Source organism: Anomaloglossus baeobatrachus, chromosome 11 (assembly GCF_048569485.1).
Source record: "Anomaloglossus baeobatrachus isolate aAnoBae1 chromosome 11, aAnoBae1.hap1, whole genome shotgun sequence".
Lineage (NCBI taxonomy): Eukaryota > Metazoa > Chordata > Amphibia > Anura > Aromobatidae > Anomaloglossus > Anomaloglossus baeobatrachus.
In genome coordinates, this window is record NC_134363.1 from 179,344,835 (window position 1) to 179,367,518 (window position 22,684).

The 22,684-nt window shown below is 41.7% G+C and overlaps 2 protein-coding genes across 2 annotated transcripts; both read left to right on the plus strand.

Annotated features, from left to right (window-relative positions):
* Positions 1-111: 111 nt before the first annotated feature.
* On the plus strand, positions 112-6,565 carry LOC142256986 (nicotinamide N-methyltransferase-like). The gene is made up of 3 exons (XM_075329024.1): positions 112-295; positions 2,265-2,472; positions 6,065-6,565. Exons 1-3 carry the CDS (start codon positions 145-147, stop codon positions 6,507-6,509), a joined length of 804 nt encoding a protein of 267 aa, XP_075185139.1. The 5' UTR covers positions 112-144; the 3' UTR covers positions 6,510-6,565.
* A 9,802-nt stretch (positions 6,566-16,367) lies between these two features.
* Positions 16,368-20,046, plus strand: LOC142256650 (indolethylamine N-methyltransferase-like). Its single transcript, XM_075328456.1, has 3 exons — positions 16,368-16,539; positions 17,082-17,289; positions 19,291-20,046. Exons 1-3 carry the CDS (start codon positions 16,389-16,391, stop codon positions 19,712-19,714), a joined length of 783 nt encoding a protein of 260 aa, XP_075184571.1. The 5' UTR covers positions 16,368-16,388; the 3' UTR covers positions 19,715-20,046.
* Positions 20,047-22,684: the final 2,638 nt, after the last annotated feature.

Genomic DNA, 22,684 nt, shown 5'->3' on the forward strand with positions numbered 1-22,684 from the left:
ATAAATGAAGGTTAAGAACTTGTGATATGAAGAGTAAATGCAATGTTTACTAAATTATTTTTGTAAATTAATTCCTGTTGCTACATAAAGACTTCAGGCATCAACGTAGAATCAGTCACCTCGCCTGGGATACAAGATTAGACGATGGATTCCAGTCTCTATAAGCTCTACCATGAAGATGACTTTGATTCCAGGCAACATTTGCAAAACTATTTTTCAGCTAACCCTGATAGGATCTCTGAAGAGGATTCCGTGATATTTCCCATTGAAAATCTTAAAAAAACCTTTACAGAGGGTATGTATCCTAATTGTTCTCTTTAGATGGTTTTAACGAGACACAAATTTTGCAAACTTGATTTATAGTGTTTTAGATCAGAGGGGGAATGTGCAGTCCCTGTCTCATATGAGGGAAATAGAGCAAAGAAGTATTTATTTCCTATAATGAATAGTATAGGATCTCTGGGGATAGTAATTGAATTGTTTTCCTCTCTTTCATTTTTACAACTTTGAACAATATGTAGAAGATGAAAAAAGTTTAAACAAACATTTCAGTAAATGATACAATTAGTATTAAATCTGCTTTAAAGGCCCATTTACACACAACAACATCGCTAACGAGATGTCGTTGGGGTCACGGAATTCATGACGCACATCCGGCCTCGTTAGCGACGTTGTTGAGTGTAACAGCTCCGAGCGAGTGTTAACAATCAAAAATACTCACCTTATCGTTGATCGTTGACACGTCAATCATTTTCAAAATCTCGTTGGTCGTTGTGGACGCAGGTTGTTCTTCATTCCTGAGGCAGCACAATCGCTACGTGTGACACCCCAGGAATGACGAACAACACCGTACCTGCGTCCTCCGTCAACGAGGTGGGCGTGTCTTTCATGTGGCTGCTCTCCGCCCCTCCGCTTCTATTGGACGCCTGCCGTGTGACGTCACTGTGACGCAGCATGAACCACACCCTTAGAAAAGAGTCTGTTTGCCGGCCACAGCGACGTTGCTAGGAAGGTAAGTACGTGTAACGGCTCCTAGCAATATTGTGCACCACGGGCAAATCGCTCGTGACGCACAAACGACAGGGGCGGGTGCTTTCACGAGTTGTCGCTGCGTGTAAAGCAGCCTTATGGATACATTCACATTTACACTTTTTCATTTTTATACCAATTTGTCATGCAGACAGATGTTGCTATGATTGTTCAGTGCCTTCTTGAAGATCAGTAATGGAGAAGATGAGATAACTTCTCTGCTGCTGATAACTAATGGCAGAATCAAAGAGAATCGAAGAGACCGAAGGAATTTCACTGCAGTTTTTTATCTACACGTTTCAAAGTCATCCGACATCTTCATCACGACAAACCATTTGTGGTAGCTAGTAAACCACAATCTCTTGGATTCTTCCATTGGTTATCAGCAGCAGCGCAGCTACCCCACTCTTTTCCAGTAATACTACTATAGTTGTTGGGTTTCCTACAACCTCATCAGGTGAGCACCTTCTTCTCGCAACCTATTATTCTCTATCATCAAGTAAAATGCTATTGTACTTTATCTTGTTTCTCCAGCCTTACTTCTTGAGGAAGATTCCTGTATCTGCTGCGTTCTATACAACATTACATATAAATTAATTTTCTTTACATGAAGTTTGATTTTTTTTAACTCACATCCTCTAGCATTGCAGGCAGCAGCCTTAGCTGTATTGCCAATAATAGAAGCATTTTCTATGACAGCATCTCTACATGCTGTTCTTCCTTACAGGCACCTTGTACTGGTCCATAAAGATACTGTACTACATACGAATATCTCTGTATGTATTAAAATAAAAAATATTCTAATATAGCTACATACCATTGTTGGTGGATACTTTAGTCATACTCTACAGTACACATCATATTTTGGAAAAAACATTGGCACCATTTAGCGAAATGTGTGACTTTTGGCAACATGAAAGAAAACAGGTCAAAGACAAAAAAAAATACAGATGAGAAAATCAGCCAAATTTCTAATTTATCAGTTTGTGCGGTTATTCCCAGGAAATTCCTCCATTATTATAAGCTGGGGTAGATAAACATTTTGAAGAATTTGACACAAAACAACTGAATATCACAAGACATAAAAAGGAAATATATACAGTAAAAAGTAAAAAAAAATTTGCAGTAGATGAACCCACCTATACTTTGCATTCAAAGTAGTGTGTTCATAGGGGACTAATATTGTGAATTTTTCATCTGTAAGTATATTTCAATTTGTGAATTTGTTTTTACAGGTCATATCAAAGGAGATGTCTTGATTGACCTCACTCTTGGTTCCCTGGTTCACCACTTATATGCAGCCTGTGACTTTTTCAAGCATATCATAGTCCTGAAGATCAATGACCGATGCATCATGGAGGTGAAGAGATGGGTGGACGAACGTACAGGGGCATTTGATTGGGGTCATGTCACAAAACTTCATGGAGACATAGAAGAAAACAGGTGAAGAATTTGGCCAAAAATTTGGAGAAATCCAGTGTCATTGTCTGTACATTAGAAAAGTATGACTGCAATCTCGTGTCTCTTCCGTCTATCTTGTGTTACAATTAGTGATGGGTGGACCTGGACTGTAAAAGTCCTGATCCACGCAGTTTCAAACTTACACAAGTGCTGGACCTGGACCCGGGTGTTTGATCTGGATCTGGCACTCAAGAAATAAAAAAAAATAAAGAAAATACAGTTAGGTCCAGAAATATTTGGACAGTGACACAATTTTCGCGAGTTGGGCTCTGCATGCCACCACATTGGATTTGAAATGAAATCTCTACAACAGAATTCAAGTGCAGATTGTAACGTTTAATTTGAAGGTTTGAACAAAAATATCTGATAGAAATTGTAGGAATTGTCACATTTCTTTACAAACACTCCACATTTTAGGAGGTCAAAAGTAATTGGACAAATAAACCAAACCCAAACAAAATATTTTTATTTTCAATATTTTGTTGCGAATCCTTTGGAGGCAATCACTGCCTTAAGTCTGGAACCCATGGACATCACCAAACGCTGGGTTTCCTCCTTCTTAATGCTTTGCCAGGCCTTTACAGCCGCAGCCTTCAGGTCTTGCTTGTTTGTGGGTCTTTCCGTCTTAAGTCTGGATTTGAGCAAGTGAAATGCATGCTCAATTGGGTTAAGATCTGGTGATTGACTTGGCCATTGCAGAATGTTCCACTTTTTTGCACTCATGAACTCCTGGGTAGCTTTGAATGTATGCTTGGGGTCATTGTCCATCTGTACTATGAAGCGCCGTCCAATCAATTTTGCGGCATTTGGCTGAATCTGGGCTGAAAGTATATCCCGGTACACTTCAGAATTCATCCGGCTACTCTTGTCTGCTGTTATGTCATCAATAAACACAAGTGACCCAGTGCCATTAAAAGCCATGCATGCCCATGCCATCACGTTGCCTCCACCATGTTTTACAGAGGATGTGGTGTGCCTTGGATCATGTGCCGTTCCCTTTCTTCTCCAAACTTTTTTCTTCCTATCATTCTGGTACAGGTTGATCTTTGTCTCATCTGTTCATAGAATACTTTTCCAGAACTGAGCTGGCTTCATGAGGTGTTTTTCAGCAAATTTAACTCTGGTCTGTCTATTTTTGGAATTGATGAATGGTTTGCATCTAGATGTGAACCCTTTGTATTTACTTTCATGGAGTCTTCTCTTTACTGTTGACTTAGAGACAGATACACCTACTTCACTGAGAGTGTTCTGGACTTCAGTTGATGTTGTGAACGGGTTCTTCTTCATCAAAGAAAGTATGCGGCGATCATCCACCACTGTTGTCATCCGTGGACGCCCAGGCCTTTTTGAGTTCCCAAGCTCACCAGTCAATTCCTTTTTTCTCAGAATGTACCCGACTGTTGATTTTACTACTCCAAGCATGTCTGCTATCTCTCTGATGGATTTTTTCTTTTTTTTCAGCCTCAGGATGTTCTGCTTCACCTCAATTGAGAGTTCCTTAGACCGCATGTTGTCTGGTCACAGCAACAGCTTCCAAATGCCAAACCACACACCTGTAATCAACCGCAGACCTTTTAACTACTTCATTGATTACAGGTTAACGAGGGAGACGCCTTCAGAGTTAATTGCAGCCCTTAGAGTCCCTTGTCCAATTACTTTTGGTCCCTTGAAAAAGAGGAGGCTATGCATTACAGAGCTATGATTCCTAAACCCTTTCTCCGATTTGGATGTGAAAACTCTCATATTGCAGCTGGGAGTGTGCACTTTCAGCCCATATTATATATATAATTGTATTTCTGAACATGTTTTTGTAAACAGCTAAAATAACAAAACTTGTGTCACTGTCCAAATATTTCTGGACCTAACTGTATGAATGAAGCGAGTGCGTCATATTTACCGAGGCTCCATTGCAGCTGTAAACTGCTCCTGCACGGCTGTACGCTGGTCCTGTAGCCTCCCTGGCCGCTCATCATTGCTCATCCATATGCACTGCTTTGACCACCCTCTGTTCTTCCTGGCTTCTGTGATTGGTTGCAGTCAGATGTGCCCCCAACCTGTGTGACAGCATCTGACTGCTTCCATTCACAGCAGTAGTGTAGCCACTAGGATGCGGGGGGTGGAGGGGCGGTAAAGTCCCCCCTTGCATGATTATAGTGAACAGAAGGAAGCATCGCGGGAGCTGAAATCTGCTCATCCTGAGCCTCCTGGTTCATGAATAAATGTGCAGCACTTTAATAGTGACAGTTCCAGCAGGGGGTTCGAGCTTTACTCTCCGACCCCCAGCTAGCGCTGAATCATGGACCAGGAGGCTCAGGATGAGCAGGGGAGGAAACATCGCGGGTGCAGAGATCTGCTCATCTGAGCCTCCTGGTTGATGAATCATGCACCAAGCGGATCAGGATGAGCAGAGGAAGAAACATCGCGGGCACAGAAATCTGCTCATCCCCCTATCTTGGCGTTTTACTCCCAGACCCCCACTTCTGCCCACACGGACTTAGAAAAAGAATGTTTTTCATGTGACAAATTACATCATACCTGGAATGTGCCCGTACATTTTAAGTTCATGGCAGATGCTAGAGTTTATGGGATCCTTCAGCTGCACTGCTTTCCCCAGCCACCGGTCGTCCTGGCACCTGTGATTGGTTGCAATCAGCTGACACGCTGACACTCAAGATGGGGGTGCATCTGACTGTAACCAATCACAGGCACAGGTGGGTGGGGAAAGCAGTGCATATGCAGAAACATTAATTAGCTGCTTAGGAAGTGAATGCGAGGTCTGGGAGCAGCGTAAAGCCATGGTAACTTGATAAGTACAGCATGCTTGCTCCCATTCACCTATCCCTTCTACCACCATTTTTAATCTTTGGATTCTGTTACCCATAGACTTATATGAGGGCCAGATTCCATGATGGATTCAGATTTTTTTTTAAAAAGAACAGGGACCTACCGGTTCCGATTGTCTGTGAGTCCGCCCATCTCTAGTTACAATCATAGCCTACTGCAAATGATATTTAAGATGTCAGTAGTAAAGTCTATATTTATCCATTCAGATCAAAATTCTTTCTTGGAAGCTGTAGAATAATGGGTACTGTTAGAAGGGCGCAGGAAGGGTCAGTGCATTTCACATTTCAGCTGGATGTATAAAATGGGATTATCCAAGCCACCACTCTGATGTGCATATCCAACATGCTCCCATGATTAGCCATAGAGTAAAATGACCGCCATTGATTATACCACTGATTTTTTGTATTGCAGCGGTTCTATATAGGATATAGCTATTTGCTGCACAAATCTATTTAGTAAATAAGTTTTAGTCGCATATAATATCTTATCAGAGAACAATAACACAAGATATACGCCCTCAGTTATGTGAATGGAATTCTATGGATTACTGCACTTTTTAAGAAAATGAAATATTTTGGAATAGAAACATTGTGTGAAAATTCAAAAATTGGATTTGTTTCCCCCGATACTGGAAGCCGATGATCCCGCGCTAACCCCTAATCTCTAATGTCAGGTGATTCAATATTGACTGTAGGACAATCCCGTTCATCATTTTTCCCATTTCTTTCAGAGATCTGTTACAGGACAAAGAAGGAAAAGTGAGATCGGCCCTTCAACATGTTCTGAAATGTGACCTCGAGAAAGAAGATATTATGGATCCGATCATCTTACCTCTAGCAGATTGTCTCATCAGCACTTGGCTCCTGGATGTTATCAGCAAAGATCAGGATGATTACATGAGATATCTGAGGAAGTTTTCATCTTTGCTGAAACCTGGAGGACATATTATATTACTTGGGGCTTTAAATATTACATATTACACAGTCGGTAATCACAAGTTCCATGCTTTCAGTTATGATGAGGATTTTGCCAGGAAAGCTCTGGTTGGAGAAGGTTTTATCATTGACCGCTGTGAGGTTAAGATGAGAATGGATGTGAATGACCACATTGACTATAAGTCCGTGATATTCATTGCAGCTCACAGAGTGATAAAGGTCGGAGATGACACAAGATGACTCAACATGTCAAATGTTTTATGTAAAACTTAAATCCTCCCATTAAAGCCCTACCACAAAGATTTATTTGTTATTTTTTCCTTTAAATCTGTGTACATGTGTATGTAGTGTAGTATGTGATTTTTAGTATATTACGGAGGAGTTTTAAGGCCACTTTACACGCTGCGATATCGGTACCGATATCGCTAGCATGGATACCCGCCCCCATCGGTTGTGCGACATGGGCAAATCGCTGCCCGTGGCGCACAACATCGCCCAGACCCATCACACTACTTTCCTGCCCTGCGACGTCGCTGTGACCGACGAAACGCCTCCTTTCTAAGGGGGCGGGTCATTCAGCGTCACAGCGACGTCACAGCTGCGTCACTGAACCGCCGCCCAATAGAAGCAGAGGGGCGGAGATGAACGGGACAAACATCCCGCCCATTTCCTTCCTTCCGCATTGTGGGCGGGAGGCAGGTAAGGAGAGCTTCCTCGTTCCTGCGGTGTCACACGTTCCGATGTGTGCTGCTTCAGGAACGAGGAACAACTTCGTTACTGCTGCAGCAACGATATTAGAGAATGGACCCCCATGTCACCGATGAGCAATTTTGCACGTTTTTGCAATGATGCAAAATCGCTCATATGTGTCACATGCAACGTCATTGCTAAAGCGACCGGATGTGCGTCACAAATTCCGTGACCCCAACGAGATTGCTTGAGCGATGTCGCAGCGTGTAAAGTGGCCTTTAGAGGGAAAAGTCAGCTCACTATGTGTCTGTTTAATCCACACAAAAAGTGGAGATGAGCATGAATCTTCCGGGCTGGCGTCTGTGAATGTTGAGGTGAAGGTGAAGTCTCGTTCAGCTGCTCTATAGGCTTTCATTGAAAAAGCCACTTCCAGGTCACGCAGAGCATGATTTGACCTGCATAAACTAAAAAGCGGTGACTAAGAAGAGGAGCGTAACGGCTCTGGATCTCGTAGAAGGCGAGTATATTAAAAATAAATAATTTTCTAATTTATTCCGCTGCACTTTATTTTTAAAGTGTAATTGTAGTTTTAATTTTTATTTCCTAAATCAATAGTACACATGAAAATAAGCAACTTTGTAATGTATTTTATCAGACAAATCTGCTTCTTTCTCTGCCTGAATTGATTAGTCGTTATCAAAATGTTCTATTCTGGGATAAAAACTGTATTTAGTGAAGACTTTACCATTACTGAGATGACAGTTGTTACTGATGAGATTCTGCATAGATAGATAAGGGAGGAGAGGTGGAGCTCTGCCTCTAGCTCCACCTTCTGCATCTAGCTCCTCCTTCTGCCTCTAGCTCCTCCATCCACCTCTAGATCCCCCTTCCGCATCTAGCTCCTCCTTACACCTCTAGCTCCTTCTTCCGCCTCTAACTCCTCCTTCCGCCTCTATCTTCTCCTTCTTCCTCTAGCTCCTCTTTATGCCTCTAGCTCCTCTTCCACCATTAGCTCCTCCTTCCACCTCCATCTTCTCCTTCCGCCTCTAGCTCCTCCTTCTGCCTCTAGCTCCTCTTCCGCCTCTAGCTCCTCCTTCTGCCTCTAGCTCCTCTTCCGCCTCTAGCTCCTCTTCCACCTCTAGCTCCTCCTTCCACCTTTATCTTCTCCTTCCGCCTCTAGCTCCTCCTTCCACCTCTAGCTCCTTCTTCCGCCTCTAACTCCTCCTTCCACCTCTATCTTCTTCCTCTAGTCCTCCTTCTGCCTCTAGCTCCTCTTCCACCACTAGCTCCTCCTTCCACCTCTATCTTTTCCTTCCACCTCTAGCTCCTCCTTATGCCTTTAGCTCCTCTTCCGCCTCTATCTCCTCCTTTTGCCTCTAGATTCTCCTTCTGCTTCTAGCTCCTCCGTCTGCCTCTGGCTCCTGATTCCTCCCGTAATCACAGAATCTCATCATCTCCTATGTCAGTAATAAGAAAGTTTTAAATGAATACAGATTTAACCTTAGAATTAAAAGAAGCAAATTTGTTTGATAAGATATATTTCAAAGTTTAATATTTTCATGTGTATTATTGAAGATACTTTAATCAGGTAATGTGAAGACAATAAAGATATTACAGAATAAACACATAATCGGTTACAGAAGTTAAGGTCCTGCTCACAATTTTACAACCTACAAAGAAATAGGGGTAAACAGTAGGTACTAAGTGTATGATCCAACCATCATTGTAATAAATAGTATTTAAAATTAAGATTTGCTTGTTCGTACAGATTTTCCCAAAAAATTCTACTTGCAGAGAAGTTATTGTCTGAGAATTGAATGTTCCTTATTTTTGTCTGGGAGCTCTTCAAACACCAAAAGCATAATAAATGTAGTATAAAAAGAAAATTCCTATGCTCATCTCATCACTTACCCTCCACTCCTTACAGTCACCTGTTCTGTCTTCCCTCAATCTTTAGATCCCCACCCCTCGCACTAAAATGCCCGGGCTTCTCACACTTGGCAGGAACTTCTGACTCTGATGAGGGCCCAGGAGGCTTCTGGACAACATTGTGAATGCTCATGGTGTCATCATGTCACGGTGTGAACTTTGAACTTGTGTGTGCATGCACAGAATCCTCCCGCAGCCTCGTCACAGTTGGAAGCGCTGCCCTATAGATTTTACCAAGAAAGTAAATATTCCAGCTCACCAATCTGCAGATCTAGATGTCCATTTGGGCCAGTGCACGGTGTCTGTGGTTGGCTTCCACAGGTGTAGAACTCATTGAAGGGAGGAAGGATTGATCCATTCTAATTTTTATGATGAATTTGAAATAAAGAAGAATATTTTTTTATGGACATCGGTGCTGGATTTGTTTTCTACCCCTTCCTCCCTTCAATAATTCCTATAGATTTTAGCGGAACATGCAGCGAGGACAAGATTAGTGAGGGTGAGAAGTGGAGAGGCCAATGAAGTCAGTGGTGAGGCCAATAAAAGGCTTTTTATTTTTTAACATTTAGATGGTCTTTATCATTTTTGATGGACTAGTGCCTATCATTCTGCTGAATCCGAAAGGACGTAAATTACAAAAAAAATCAGCATTTTGGTAAATGTAGATTTTTTTTTTAAAACTTTGAGTAGAATTCAATTTAACTCAAATTCCTTTATTCCTCTCTAATAGTGCTCCTTCTCTTTGTATGAACCAATCGGGATTAATAGGCTGCACTCCGCACTCATGACTCTAACTTAAGAATCAATTATTATCAATACATAAAAGGTGCACATGGATTGGATTTTGTGTATACATATTTTACATCTACATAGTTCTTTTTATATGGTGTTGTAAAGGAGTGGAAAAGCCGCACACACTATCCCTTGAAGAAATTGCTTTTATATAATGGATTGTCGTGTTTTAAGTGCTGTTTATCTTGTTTGTGCGCTGATGTCGTGGGCTACCTGCATACAGGGTTAAATATTGGGACCAGCCCAGGATTTGAGAACTTACATGTGCACGGGAATCCAATTTCCTATTTGTTGGCAGAGTTTAGCGTTGACAAATGATAGACCTATGGTTTAACCACATACAGACCGCAATGAAAACGGTGTAGTGTAAAGAGGGAAGACCACCATGTGTAAGGTAGTATGTTTTAAAGTAAAGAAAAGATATAAGTGACAGCAATATTCCAGATCTTAGGCAGAGAGGGCCCTAGTTAAGATGAAGTGCAGGATGGAGTCCTTACTGTAGGCCAGGAAGCCTAACTAATGGTACATAGAACCAGTCAGGCGAGCATCAGGACAAGTTTGGTTCTTATTCAAGCCAGGAGGCCTAGATAATGGAACAGGAAATCTCCCAGGTAAGCATAAGCAGTGGAATAAGGTACATATTATAGGCCAAAAGGCCTAGGTAGGCATATGTGATTCTCTCAAGGAGAACAGTGGGTCCGGAGACTGAGGGAAAATTAAGATCTTAGAGATACAGTACAAGTTCTCCTACAGAAACATAAAGATGAAATGACATAGCAAGGAACATAAGGCCATAATCGAATGGACATCGAGAGTATAAGTGAGGAGTCGTACCGGCACACCTCAGGAAGTGGCGTCCTCACATTTCATCTGGGAGTTAAGGTTAGCTGTGAGCGACCATAGCACTACACCTTGATCTGTTCAATCCTCACAGGGGAAGGTGGAATTTCCCACATTGTTTTGGACTGTTATGATGAAGTGGTGTGCTTATTATTTGAACTTTACACATTTCGTCAAGTTGTTTGGAAAAAAATTATTCATGGACTTAAGCTTCCCTAGATTATTCTTCAATTCTACTCCATTTGGGGATAGCCTGCCATGTCCAACAGTAATCCACCTAGAAATAGCCTCTCATAAGAAAAATTGATTCCCACCTAATGCTTATATAACCTACAATCAATATACAGGAATCCAACAGTAGCATGGGGTCTGCAGAGGTGTATTGCACTGTTAATAGCATCACACACCTAGCCAGGGCCCCCATTTTCATGTAGCATGGCAGGGCATGGAAGATGAGTTCCTCAACGATGGCTAACCCTCAACACCACACACTGGCAGACACAGACAGAAAAAGCACACTGTCCAAATACAGTGTATAGGCCCTTTTCGGCCCAACAAAGAATCAAAATGCACAAATCTACCTGCCTTGAAGGTACAAATGGTTCCCCCTTAGCTCTTAAACTCCTGTGCAGCTGCACAGGTAATTTAACTCATATTTTACAAAAAATCCCCATTTTGGTGTGAATTCCGCTGTGGCCGTTATGTTGATGAAAATTAGAGGCCAAGGTAAAGGTTAAAAAAACACCTCCCAGCTCACATTTCAAGCCACCCCTACTGCTCCCTTATTGCTGTCTGGACCATTGTGCCTCACCAGCCTAATTTTCACTCTAGGCTGGGTCTTCTAGCTTCAAGCAGGCCCTGAAGATGAAATGCATAGATTTTCTAATATTCATCTATTTTTTTTACTCCTAAAAATCATACAAGCTTCACACGCTAGTTTCTAAACTAAATGTGGGAGGTGTTAAATGTAGCGATGAGCGAGCATGCTCGGCATTGCTTGATAGTCAATCAAGCATTGGGGTGCTCAGGTATGTTCGTTACTCTATTGAGCATCGTGGGTGTTCGAGAGAAACATCGAGTCCTAGACTCTAAAGTTTTGCGGCTGTTAGACAACCAATCAGCATGCAGGAACTGGCTGACATACATGGTAATGCCGTAGCCATGTTGGCTACTCGCATTACTGTGATTGACAAGCTGCATCACGTCATCGGGTCTAATACAATACAGTATATAACTTCAGGTGCAATGCTGGGCACACTCTCCTCTGGGAACAGTTCAGGGAGAGCTGATGTAGGAGGGAGAGCTTGGATTAGAGCATGCATATAGGCAAGGTTTTCCTCTTGCACCCTTTAGTGCATATCATGTGACACTAAAGGGTGTTTTTAGGCTTGCTTAACTCAATAAAATAAATACATAATTTTAAAAAATTACGTGGGGTCCTCCCTATTTTTTGATAACCAGTCAAGATAAGCAGACAGGACAATAGGGAAGAGCCCGGTAAAGTGCCATAGTTGGTGCACTTAATAGATGTGCCAGTTTTGGGGCAGCAGCGGGCTGCAATTTTTAGACTGGGAAGGGCCTAATAACAATGAGTTTTCACAGCCTCATAATACCAGCCTGCAGATTTCTACTTTAACTTGGCTGGTTATCAAAAATTAAGGGGACCTCAACTTATTTTTTTAATTATTTATTTACATCCCAGCAGTGACATGAACATCAGAGATGTGTCCAGGTGTCTTCCCCATGCTGTTCCCATTACATTTGAGTGTTGTTTCCATCCATTTCAGTGAATTTTCCTGTCACCCGAGCCCTCCAGAGGAATCTTGAAAATGCTTGAGCTTCCCACAGACTTTTGTTATATTCGTTACTCGAATCAATTCTGTCTTAGTGTTGGACCTCATCAAAAATAGCAGCTGCACTCAAGTAGATGGAGGGAGAAAAAGCAAAGAGATGTATATTGAGAACATTACAATGTGAAAATGCATAACTGCAAAGAAAACATGAAAAATGTGAAAAAAATTTGGGAAAAAATTAGTTATTTTGCAAATAAAATTGGCCAAGTTTAATTGAGCCCAGTTACCACGCCAAGGTGTAACTCTCAACTGGGTCCTAATCTAAATTTCTGCCTATTTTCATGTCATTTCTGACCTCTTTATAAGGGCTAGAGAAGAACCTTCAAAAGGAAAATTAAAACACCTGAGGTCACTAGGAGGAGTGCGCAGACAAAGGACAGGACTCCATAATATAAAATACAAGAATTGCCAGCACTTCTTCCTAATCTTATAGTCTGAACTGGTGCAAAATAAACATAGCGTACATTATCAAAAATAGCAGCTGCACTCAAGTAGAGGGAGGCAGAAAAATGAGACGTATATTGTGAACATTGGAATGTGAAAATGCATTACTGCAAAGAAAACATGAAAAATGTGAAAACAAATTTGGGGAAAAAATGAATTATTTTGCAAATAAAATTGGCCAAATTTAATTGTGCCCAGTTACCACACCAAGGTATAACTCTCAACTGGATCCTCAGAGCTGACATTTCGTGCCTGTCTATCATGTTCTTTACTGGGCAGCTGCTGCTGCAAACACTCTCCTGCACAGGTTAATCGCATAATAAATCTGAAACTGATCCCCTCCCAAAAAAGTTGTATTTTTCATTTGATGGATAAAAGAAGCCATTTATTTTTCACTTTCCAAATGGCAAATTTCTTGCTGCTTTCTAAAAAAAAGGGGCTTTTTGAGAATTGTTGCTTTGTGCAGGAACTCTGATATCAGTGTTTGTGGGGGCGCTCTTACAATGTTTAGTTTACTCATTTACTTCCTATGTAACCATTCCTCTGGTGACAGAACCCATTTAAGTTATTTCCCTATTCACATTTGCTTGAAGAGGAATTGTCCTGCTCTTACCCCCGTTTTGCTTCTTTTTGCACGCCCCTATCATTTGTTACAACCATTTTACAGCATACAAGTTCTGATCTCCATTAACTTATATGGGGTTCGACGTTCAGGTTAAGTTCAGGTCCCGACCCGAACTTTGTTTTAAAGTTTGGCCAACCCGGACATCCACAAGTCCACCCACCATTAGCCATTAGCATTACCGGTATGATATAGAGATGACAAAATCTGCCGAATACAAGATTGCTCAAATATAACAGGAAATTTTGATTTGAATTGAAGTTAGTATTTGCAATCTGAATGTTCTTTAAGGCTTTGTGCACACAATGTGTTTTAGTGCATTTTTTATTTTGCAGTTTGGTCACAAAACCAATTGCCTATTCTTAAACCTGTTCTTTGGTTTATCTCCCCTGTTTGTCCTAAAAAAAAAATCTTTTTTTTTATTTTTTTGAAATATATTTCAATAAAAATTATTTATCAATTGTTATAATTATGGCTATCTACTCTGGTTATTTTGTTGGAATTGCCTATTCTTATACTAAGAAAGTTAGAGAATTCTGAAGTGTTGTGCAAATGTTGCTTATGTTTCCATTGCAAATTTGGTGCCAAAAATAATCTGCAGCTTATCAATTCCAATTCTTTCAGCATTTTTGCCAGCATTTTTCCACCCCAAATGAATGAAAAGCATGGAAAAAATACAGCACAAATGCATGTTTTTTCTGCCAAGAGATACTGATTTGGTGCACAAATGTCTGCAACCAAATACTCAGTGTGCGCACATAGCCTATTATTTTCTGGAGTCTTCCCAGATCCCAGAGGATTAGAAATGTAAGGAGTAAAAAAGAAATATAATACTCACCTTGCTGCTTTCTTGTGCATCCATCCAGTCTTCAGCTCATTCCATCCTCTTCTTTCTTCTTTTCTCCAGTGCATGATGTAATGTTTGGGATTCTTCACTCTGCTCCAGGGCATCCGGCACCGAGTAGGCTTCTGATGTTACTGAGTCACACTGGTCTGGTGGTGGAACAGGTCTTAGGGGTACTTTGCACACTACGACATCGCAGGTGCGATGTCGGTGGGGTCAAATTGAAAATGACGTACTTCCGGCATCGCATGCGACATCGTAGTGTGTAAAGGCTCGATGATACGATTAACGAGCGCAAAAGCGTCGTAATCGCATCATCGGTGCAGCGTCGGCGTAATCCATGATTACGCTGACGCGACGGTCCGATGTTGTTCCTCGCTCCTGCGGCAGTACACATCGCTGTGTGTGAAGCCGCAGGAGCGAGGAACATCTCCTACCGGCGTCACTGCGGCTTCCGTAGGATATGCGGAAGGAAGGAGGTGGGCGGGTCATCTCCGCCCCTCCGCTCCTATTGGCCATCTGCCGTGTGACGTCGCAGTGACGCTGCACGACCTGCCCCCTTAATAAGGAGGCGGGTCGCCGGCCAGAGCGACGGTGCAGGACAGGTGAGTCCATGTGAAGCTGCCGTAGCGATAATGTTCGCTACGGCAGCTATCACAAGGATATCGCAGATGCGACGGGGGCGGGCACTATCGCGCTCGGCATCGCAGCATCGGCCTTTGATGTCGCAGCGTGCAAAGTGCCCCTTAGAAATGAGTATTCCTTTTTCTTAACCCTTTCCCCATCCTTCATCAATTTAGCTGAATGATGGCCAGTATGAAGTGAATTGTAAATAAAAACTGGATTTAAAAGAATACGAAATTTGTATAAAATTCTAGGCAAATTTAATTCATATCAAACAAGTTTTCTCATCTCTATATGCATGCAATGTATTGACTGCTTTTTATTGAAAGTTCTTGTAGAAAGTGTTGAATGAAAAAATGCACTTCTGTCATTTTGATTTTTTTGTTCAGCTTTTATTACATGAATTAAGTAACTTTTGGTTCTAATATACAACATTTTTAAAGATGCCGTAATAAGAAATGTTCAATTAGGTTAGTTGCGGTCACAGCAGAAAGGTTCTCGCGGTCCTACACCTGTGACCGCAGTTAACCTGACCTCAGGTGATCCCAGTAAAGTCAGTGACTCCACTTCAGGTAGCGTCACTGAGTTTAATGAAGTGCCCTGAGGTCAAGTTACCTCTGGTCACAGGTGGAGGACTGCGAGAACCTTTCTGCTGTGACTGCAACTAACCCGAGTAACCTCATCATTGAGCGCAGCAGTTCAGCTCATTCTCTTCCTGCAGTTACAGAGTGCGGATGTCACGATATTGCTGGTAATAGCTGGAGCCCAATGGCGGGGAACCAGGGAGAACGCTGGAAGCGGCAAGTACAGTGACAAAAGGAAGCTCAGGTACAGTCTGGGAATTGTAGTTCCACAGCAGGTGCAGACGATAAACAGGTTGCTGACAGGCGTGTCTGATACAGATTAGGAGGAAGGAACGATCCAGAAAGAGACGGTTTCAGCAAGAGAACTGCAAGCAGATGCTTTACACAATACTGAAGCAATGAGTGTTGAACCAGGCTGGATATTTAAGACAAACAGGTGGCGAGGGAGAAGCTTATTGGAAGCATTCTCCGCCATCTTGGCTGAGGGCAACGTTAAGGGCGGGGTAACCAGAGCATTCCTGACAGCGGACATGTTCCACGATCGCGAGCTGTAATTTCATATGTTGGAGAGCTGAATCGTCGTTGGACCTCATGTGGATTATGTCGAACCTGCAGGGGTGTTTTAGGGGTTTATAAAGTGGTGAAAGAGGGGCTTTTTTTGTCTTTTATTGCAAATAAGGGACTTTTTCAGTGCTTGTATTTAATTTCCCTTACAGATTAGTATTGGGGGATGGTATAAATACATAACCGCATGACTCATAAATGAAGATAAGAACTTGTGATATGAAAAGTAAATATAATGTTTACTAATGTATTTTGTAATTAATTCCTGGTGCTACATAAATACTTCAGGCACCGACGTAGAAGCAGTCACTGCCTGTGATACAAGATTAGACAATGGATTCCAGTCCCTATAAGATGTACCATGAAGATGACTTTGATTCCAGGCAATATTTGCAAAGCTATTTTTCAGATAACCCTGATAGGATCTCTGAAGAGGATTCCTTGATATTTCCCATAGAAAATCTTACAAAAACGTTTTCAGAAGGTATGTATCCTAATTGTTCACTTTAGATGGGTTTAACTAGAAACAAACTTGTTTTTTAGTGGTTTGGTGATAAGAGGGGGAATGTGCAGTCCCCGACTCACATCAAGCAAGGCAAATAGAGCAAAGATGTGTTTATTTCATATGAAGAATATTATAGGATCTCTGGGGTTAGTAATGGAATTGTTTTCCTCTCTTTAATTTTTAAAACTCTGAAAAATATGTTGAAGATGATACAAGTTTAAACAAACATTTCAGTAATTCTCTATCAACAGATAAGATGCTATTGTGCTTTATATTGTTTCTCCAGCTTTCAGTTTGTGCAGATGTTCAGAGGACATTCCTCCATTATCATATTCTGGGGTGGATACATTTTGAAGACTTTGATACAAAACGTAATCGAATTTGACAAGACATAAAAATACTGAAAAACTACAATAGATGAACCCACCTATACTTTACATTTAAAGTAGTGCATTTATATGTGATTAATGAATTTTTTACCTCTATGTAAGTATATTTGAACATGTCAATTTTTATTACAGGTCATATCAAAGGAGATGTCTTGATTGACCTGAGTCCTGGTTCCATGGTTCATCACTTATTTGCGGCCTGTGACTTTTTCAACCACATCATAGTCCTGAAGATGAGAGACAGATGCATCATGGAGCTGAAGAGATGGGTGGATGAACGTACCGGAGCGTTTGATTGGAGCCATGCCACACAATTTCATGCGAACATAGAAGAAAACAGGTGAAGAATTTGGCCAAAAATTTTGAGAAATCCACTATCATTGTTTCTACAGTGGAAAAGATATAACTGTAATCTTAGCGTAATACTGTGTATCTTCTTTCTGCCTTCTGCAACAATCATAGAGTATTCAAAAGGATATTTTAGGTGTCAGTGAAGTCTACATTTATCCATTCAGATCAAAAATCTTATTTTTGGAAGCTGTAGAATAATAGGTACTGTTGGAAGGGTCAGTGACATACATTTGGGTTGGCTGTATAAAATGGGATTATCAAAACCACAGCTCTGATGTACATACCCAGAGTAAAATGAGCACCATTCAGGGGCAGACACTGACAGCTTGGGGTTAATTTTAACAGTGAGAGATAGAATATCAAAAATAAAATCCAGAAAATCACATTGTATAAATTATATAAATTTATTTGCTTTTTGCAGAGAGAAATAAGTATTTGATCCCTCTGGCAAACAAAACTTAATACCTGGTGGCAAAACCCTTGTTGGCAGCCCAGCAGTCAGACTTTTTTTGTAGTTGATGATGAGGTTTGATGTCAGGAGGAATTTTGCTCCACTCCTCTTTGCAGAAAATCATTAGGCATAAGATTTTGAGACTGTCGCTTGGCAACTCCATATGTTTTCTATAACCTTAATGTGCTTATTTTTGAGCCACTCCTCTGGTGCCTTGGAACTATGTTTTAGGTCATTGTCGTGCTGGAAGAACCAGCCATGACCCAATTTTAATGTCCTGGCGGAAGGAAGGAGGTTGGCACTCAAGATGCTACAGTTCATGGCTCCATCCATTGTCCTATTGATGCGGTAAAGTAGTCCTGTGCCCTTAGCAGAGAAACACCCCAAAAACAATATGTTTCTACCTCCATACTTGACAGTGGGGATGGTGTTCGTTAGGTAAAAGACAGTATTTTCCTTCCTCCAAACATTGCGAGTTGAGTTAATACCAAAGAGCTCAATTTTGGTCTCATCTGAACACAGCACCTTCTCCCAATCCCTCTCAGACTCATCCAGGTGTTCACTGGCAACCTTCAGAGGGGTCGGCTGCACATGGGCCTTCTTTAGACAGGTCGGCTGCACATGGGCCTTTTTAGACAGGCCGGCTGCACATGGGCCTTCTTTAGATGGGCCGGCTGCACATGAGCCTTCTGCAGACGGGCCGGCTGTACATGGGCCTTCTTGAGCAGTGGGACTTTGCGGGCTCAGCAGGATTTTAATCAATTACAGTGTAATGTGTTACCAATGGTTTTCTTGGTGACAGTGGTCCCAGCTGCCTTGAGATCATTGACAAGTTCCTCAGGATGTTCCTCATGATCCTGGATACCCCCAAGGTGAGATTTTTCATGGAGCCCCAGATCGAAGTCGGTTGTCACTCATTTTGTATTTTTCCCATTTTCTTACTATTGCACCAACAGTTGTCTCCTACTCCCTTATGGTTTTGTAGCCCATTCCAGCCTTGTGAAGGTCTGTGATCTTATCCCTTTCATCCTTAGAAAGCTCTTTATTCACCCATGTTGTAGAGGTTAGAGTCAAACAGATTAATTGAGTCTGTGGACAGGAAATTTTTATAGAGGTGACAATTTAAGATACCTGTCTATAATGCAGGTAACAAGTTGATTAGGAGCATCCAAGTATTGTACGAGCCAGAACGCTTAATGGTTTGTAGGGTATCCAATACTTATTTCTCTCTGTAAAATGCAAATAAATTTATGCAATTTAGAAAATGTGATTTTCTGGCTGTTAATTTTTATATTCTCTCACTGTTAAAATTAACCTACCCTTAAAATTATAGACTGTTCATGTCTTTGTCAGTGGGCAAACTTACAAAATCAGCAAGGGATCAAATACTTTTTTCCTCCACTGTACAATAGGTGGATTCAATAATTTTCTACAATGCTGGAAGCTGTTGATCCAGCGCTAACCACTAAGCTCTAATGTCATGCAATTCATTATTGACTGTGGGACAATCCCGTTCATCATTTTTCCAATTTCTTTCAGAGATATGTTACAGGACAAAGAAGGAAAAGTGAGATCGGCCCTTCAACATGTTCTGAAATGTGACCTCGAGAAAGAAGATATTATGGATCCGATCGTCTTACCACCAGCAGATTGTATCATCTCTTTCGGGCTCCTTGAAGCTATCAGCAAGGACCAAGATGATTACATGAGATATCTCAGGAAGTTCTCATCTTTGCTGAAGCCTGGAGGACACATTATATTAATTGGCACTTTAGATGCAACATATTACACAATCGGGAAACACAAGTTTCGTGCTTTCAGTTATAATGAGGATTTTGCCAAGAAAGCTCTGGTTGGAGAAGGTTTTATCATTGACCGCTGTGAGGTTAAGATGAGAACGGATGTGAATGACCACCTTGACTATAAGGCCATGATGTTCATTGCAGCTCACAGAGAGATATAGGTCAGAGATATCTCTGGATCCCTTATAAGGCGACTATATTAAAAATAAATAATAAGAACAATTTAATTTATCGCCAATATTTTCAGCTGCACTTTTCCTTTATGAGGGGACATGTAGAGACAATAAAGACATTACAGAGTAAACACATAATTCATGAGTAACAAGAGAAGTTAGGGTCCTGCTCGCAATTTTATAATCTATAAGTAAATTGGGGGAACACAATAGTTAACAAGTATATGATCCAGCCATCATTGTAATAAAATGTTTAAAATTTAAATTTTCTTGTTTGCATGGATTTTTCCAGAAAATTTTATTTGCAGGCAAGTTATTGTCTGAGAACTGAATGCTCCTTAGTTTGGTCTGGGAGCCTCTAAACCCCAGAGCATAATAAATGTAGCATAAAAAAAAATTCCTATACTCATGTCATCACTTACCCTCCGCGCCTACAGGCTGCTTTACACGCAGCGACATCGCTAGCGATGTCGCTGCCGATCGCACCAGCCCCCGTCATTTGTGCGTCATGGGCAAATCACAGCCCGTGGTGAACAATATCGCTGGTACGCGTCACACATACGTACCTTCCTAGCGACATCGCTGTGTCCGGCAAACAGCCTCTTTCCTAAGGGGGAGGTTCGTGCGCCGTCACAGCGGCGTCACTAAGTGCCCGCCCAATAGAAGCGTAGGGGCGGAGACCAGCCACATGAATGACATGCCCACCTCATTGCCGGAGGATACAGGAACGCTGTTGTTCATCGTTCCCGGGGTGTCACACGTAGCAATGTGTGCTGCCTCAGGAATGACGAACAACCTGCGTCTAGAACAAGGAATGATATTTGGGAAATGAACGACGTGTCAACAATCAACGATTAGGTGAGTATTTGAGATCATTAACACTCGTTCGTATGTGTCACACGCAACAGCATCGCTAACGATGGTGGATGTGCGTCACGAATTCCGTGACCCTGACGACATATCGTTAGCGATATCGTTGCATTTAAAGCCCACTTTACAGTCACCTGTCCAGTCTTCCCTTAGTCTTTAGATCACTAAAATGTGCGGGCTTCTCACACTGGGCAAGGACGTCAGACTCTGATGAGGGCCCAGGAGGCTTCTGCACAAGTTCATGAATGGTCATGGTGTCGTAAGGTCACGTGTAGGCTGTGATCTTGTCTGCGCATGCACAGAATCCTCCCGCAGACTCGGCATAGCTGTAATCCCTGGACCAGAGAATTTAGCTCTTGTAATGACAATTAGAACATGCAGCGAGGACAAGATTAGTGAGGGGGAGAAGTGGAGAGGCCAGAGAGGGGAGCGGTGAGAAGAGTAAAGTTGTTTTATCTTTCTACATTTAGATGGCCTTTAACATGGACCAGTGCCTACCATTCTACGCAATCTGCTCGAAAACAAATTATTAAAAAAAAATCAGTATTTTGGTAAATGAAAATTTTTTAAAAAAATTAGGTTCAATTCAATTTAACTCTAATTTCTTTACTCTTCTCTAATATTGTTCCTTCTCATTTACTCCTTTATATGAACCTATCGGGGTTAATAATCTGCACTCCACACTTAGCCACGTTATGGTTGTGTTTAAATGCTTCACCTTTGTGTAAACTATAAGAACATGGTCTACTCTTCACCGGACATTTAGGTTGTAAATTTTAAAATGATATATTAAATAGATAATAAGTAGAAATATACACTGCTCAAAAAATAAAGGGAATATTTAAACAACACAATATAAGTCCAAGTCAATCACTTCTGGGAAATCCCCCGTTCAGTTATGAAGCAGCACTGATTGTGAATCAATTTCTCCTGCTGTTGTGCAAATGGACAACAGGTAGAAATGATCAGTAATTAGCAAGACACCCCCTATAAAGGAGCGGTTCTGCAGGTGGTGACCACAGACCATTTCTGTGTTCTCATCCTTTTTGGCTGTTGTTTTGGTCACTTTTGCATTTTGTTATTGTTTTCATCCCTAGAGGTAGTATGAGGAGGTGTCTACAACCCACATAAATAGCTCAGGCAGTACAGCTCATCCAGGAGGGCACATCAATGTGGTAAAAAAGTTAGCTATGTCTGTTAGCACAGTGTCTAAAGCATAGAGCAGATGCCAGGAATCAGGCCAGTACACCAGGAGATGTGGAGGGGGCCATAGGAGGGGAACAACCGAGGATGCAGGGATGGACTCATGTGCAGGCAGGATGGCTGGAACAGACTGGTCGCTGGTTCAGACAGGTAAAGCAGGTATGACAGGTTTTGTCAGGTACAGAAGGCACAGAGAGTACAGCAGGTATGAAGGGTACGACAGGTACAGCAGGTATGACAGGTACAGCAGGTATGACAGGAACAGAAAGTAGAGCAAGTTTGACAGGTACAGCGTGTCTATTGCAGTAAGACCACATTGCTCCAACACCTCCCCTCCCGCCCACTCCTGTAGAGGAGGATGCCGTACATACCTAGTGCCTCTCAGGCATTGACTAAGAGGCACTTCCAGCTTAGGGTTAGGATTTCAATAAACCCCTATGTTGCTGTAAGTCAATATTAGTAGAGTCTCCCAAGTCTCACCCCTTTGACCTGTCGATCATGTTCTTTACCGTACTGCTGCTGCTGCTGCTGCAAACACTTTCCTGCACAGGTTAATTATAAAAAATCTGAAACTCCTCTCCTCCCAAATTAAGTGATATTTTTTTCCTTTGATGGACAAAAAAAGGCATTGATTTTTCACTTTCCAAAGAGTAAACTTGTTTCTGCTTCCTACAAAGAGCCTTTCTGAGAATTGTTGCTTTGTGTAGGAAATCTGAAACCATTGCCTGGGGGTCACTCTTAAAATTTTTACTTTATTCATTTGCTTCCTTTGTAATCATGATTGCTCTGGTGACATAACCCATTTAAGTCATATACTGTACCTACCGTATACACATTTGTTTGCAGGGCAATTGTCCTGCTCTTTCCCCTGTGAGGAAAGAGTTA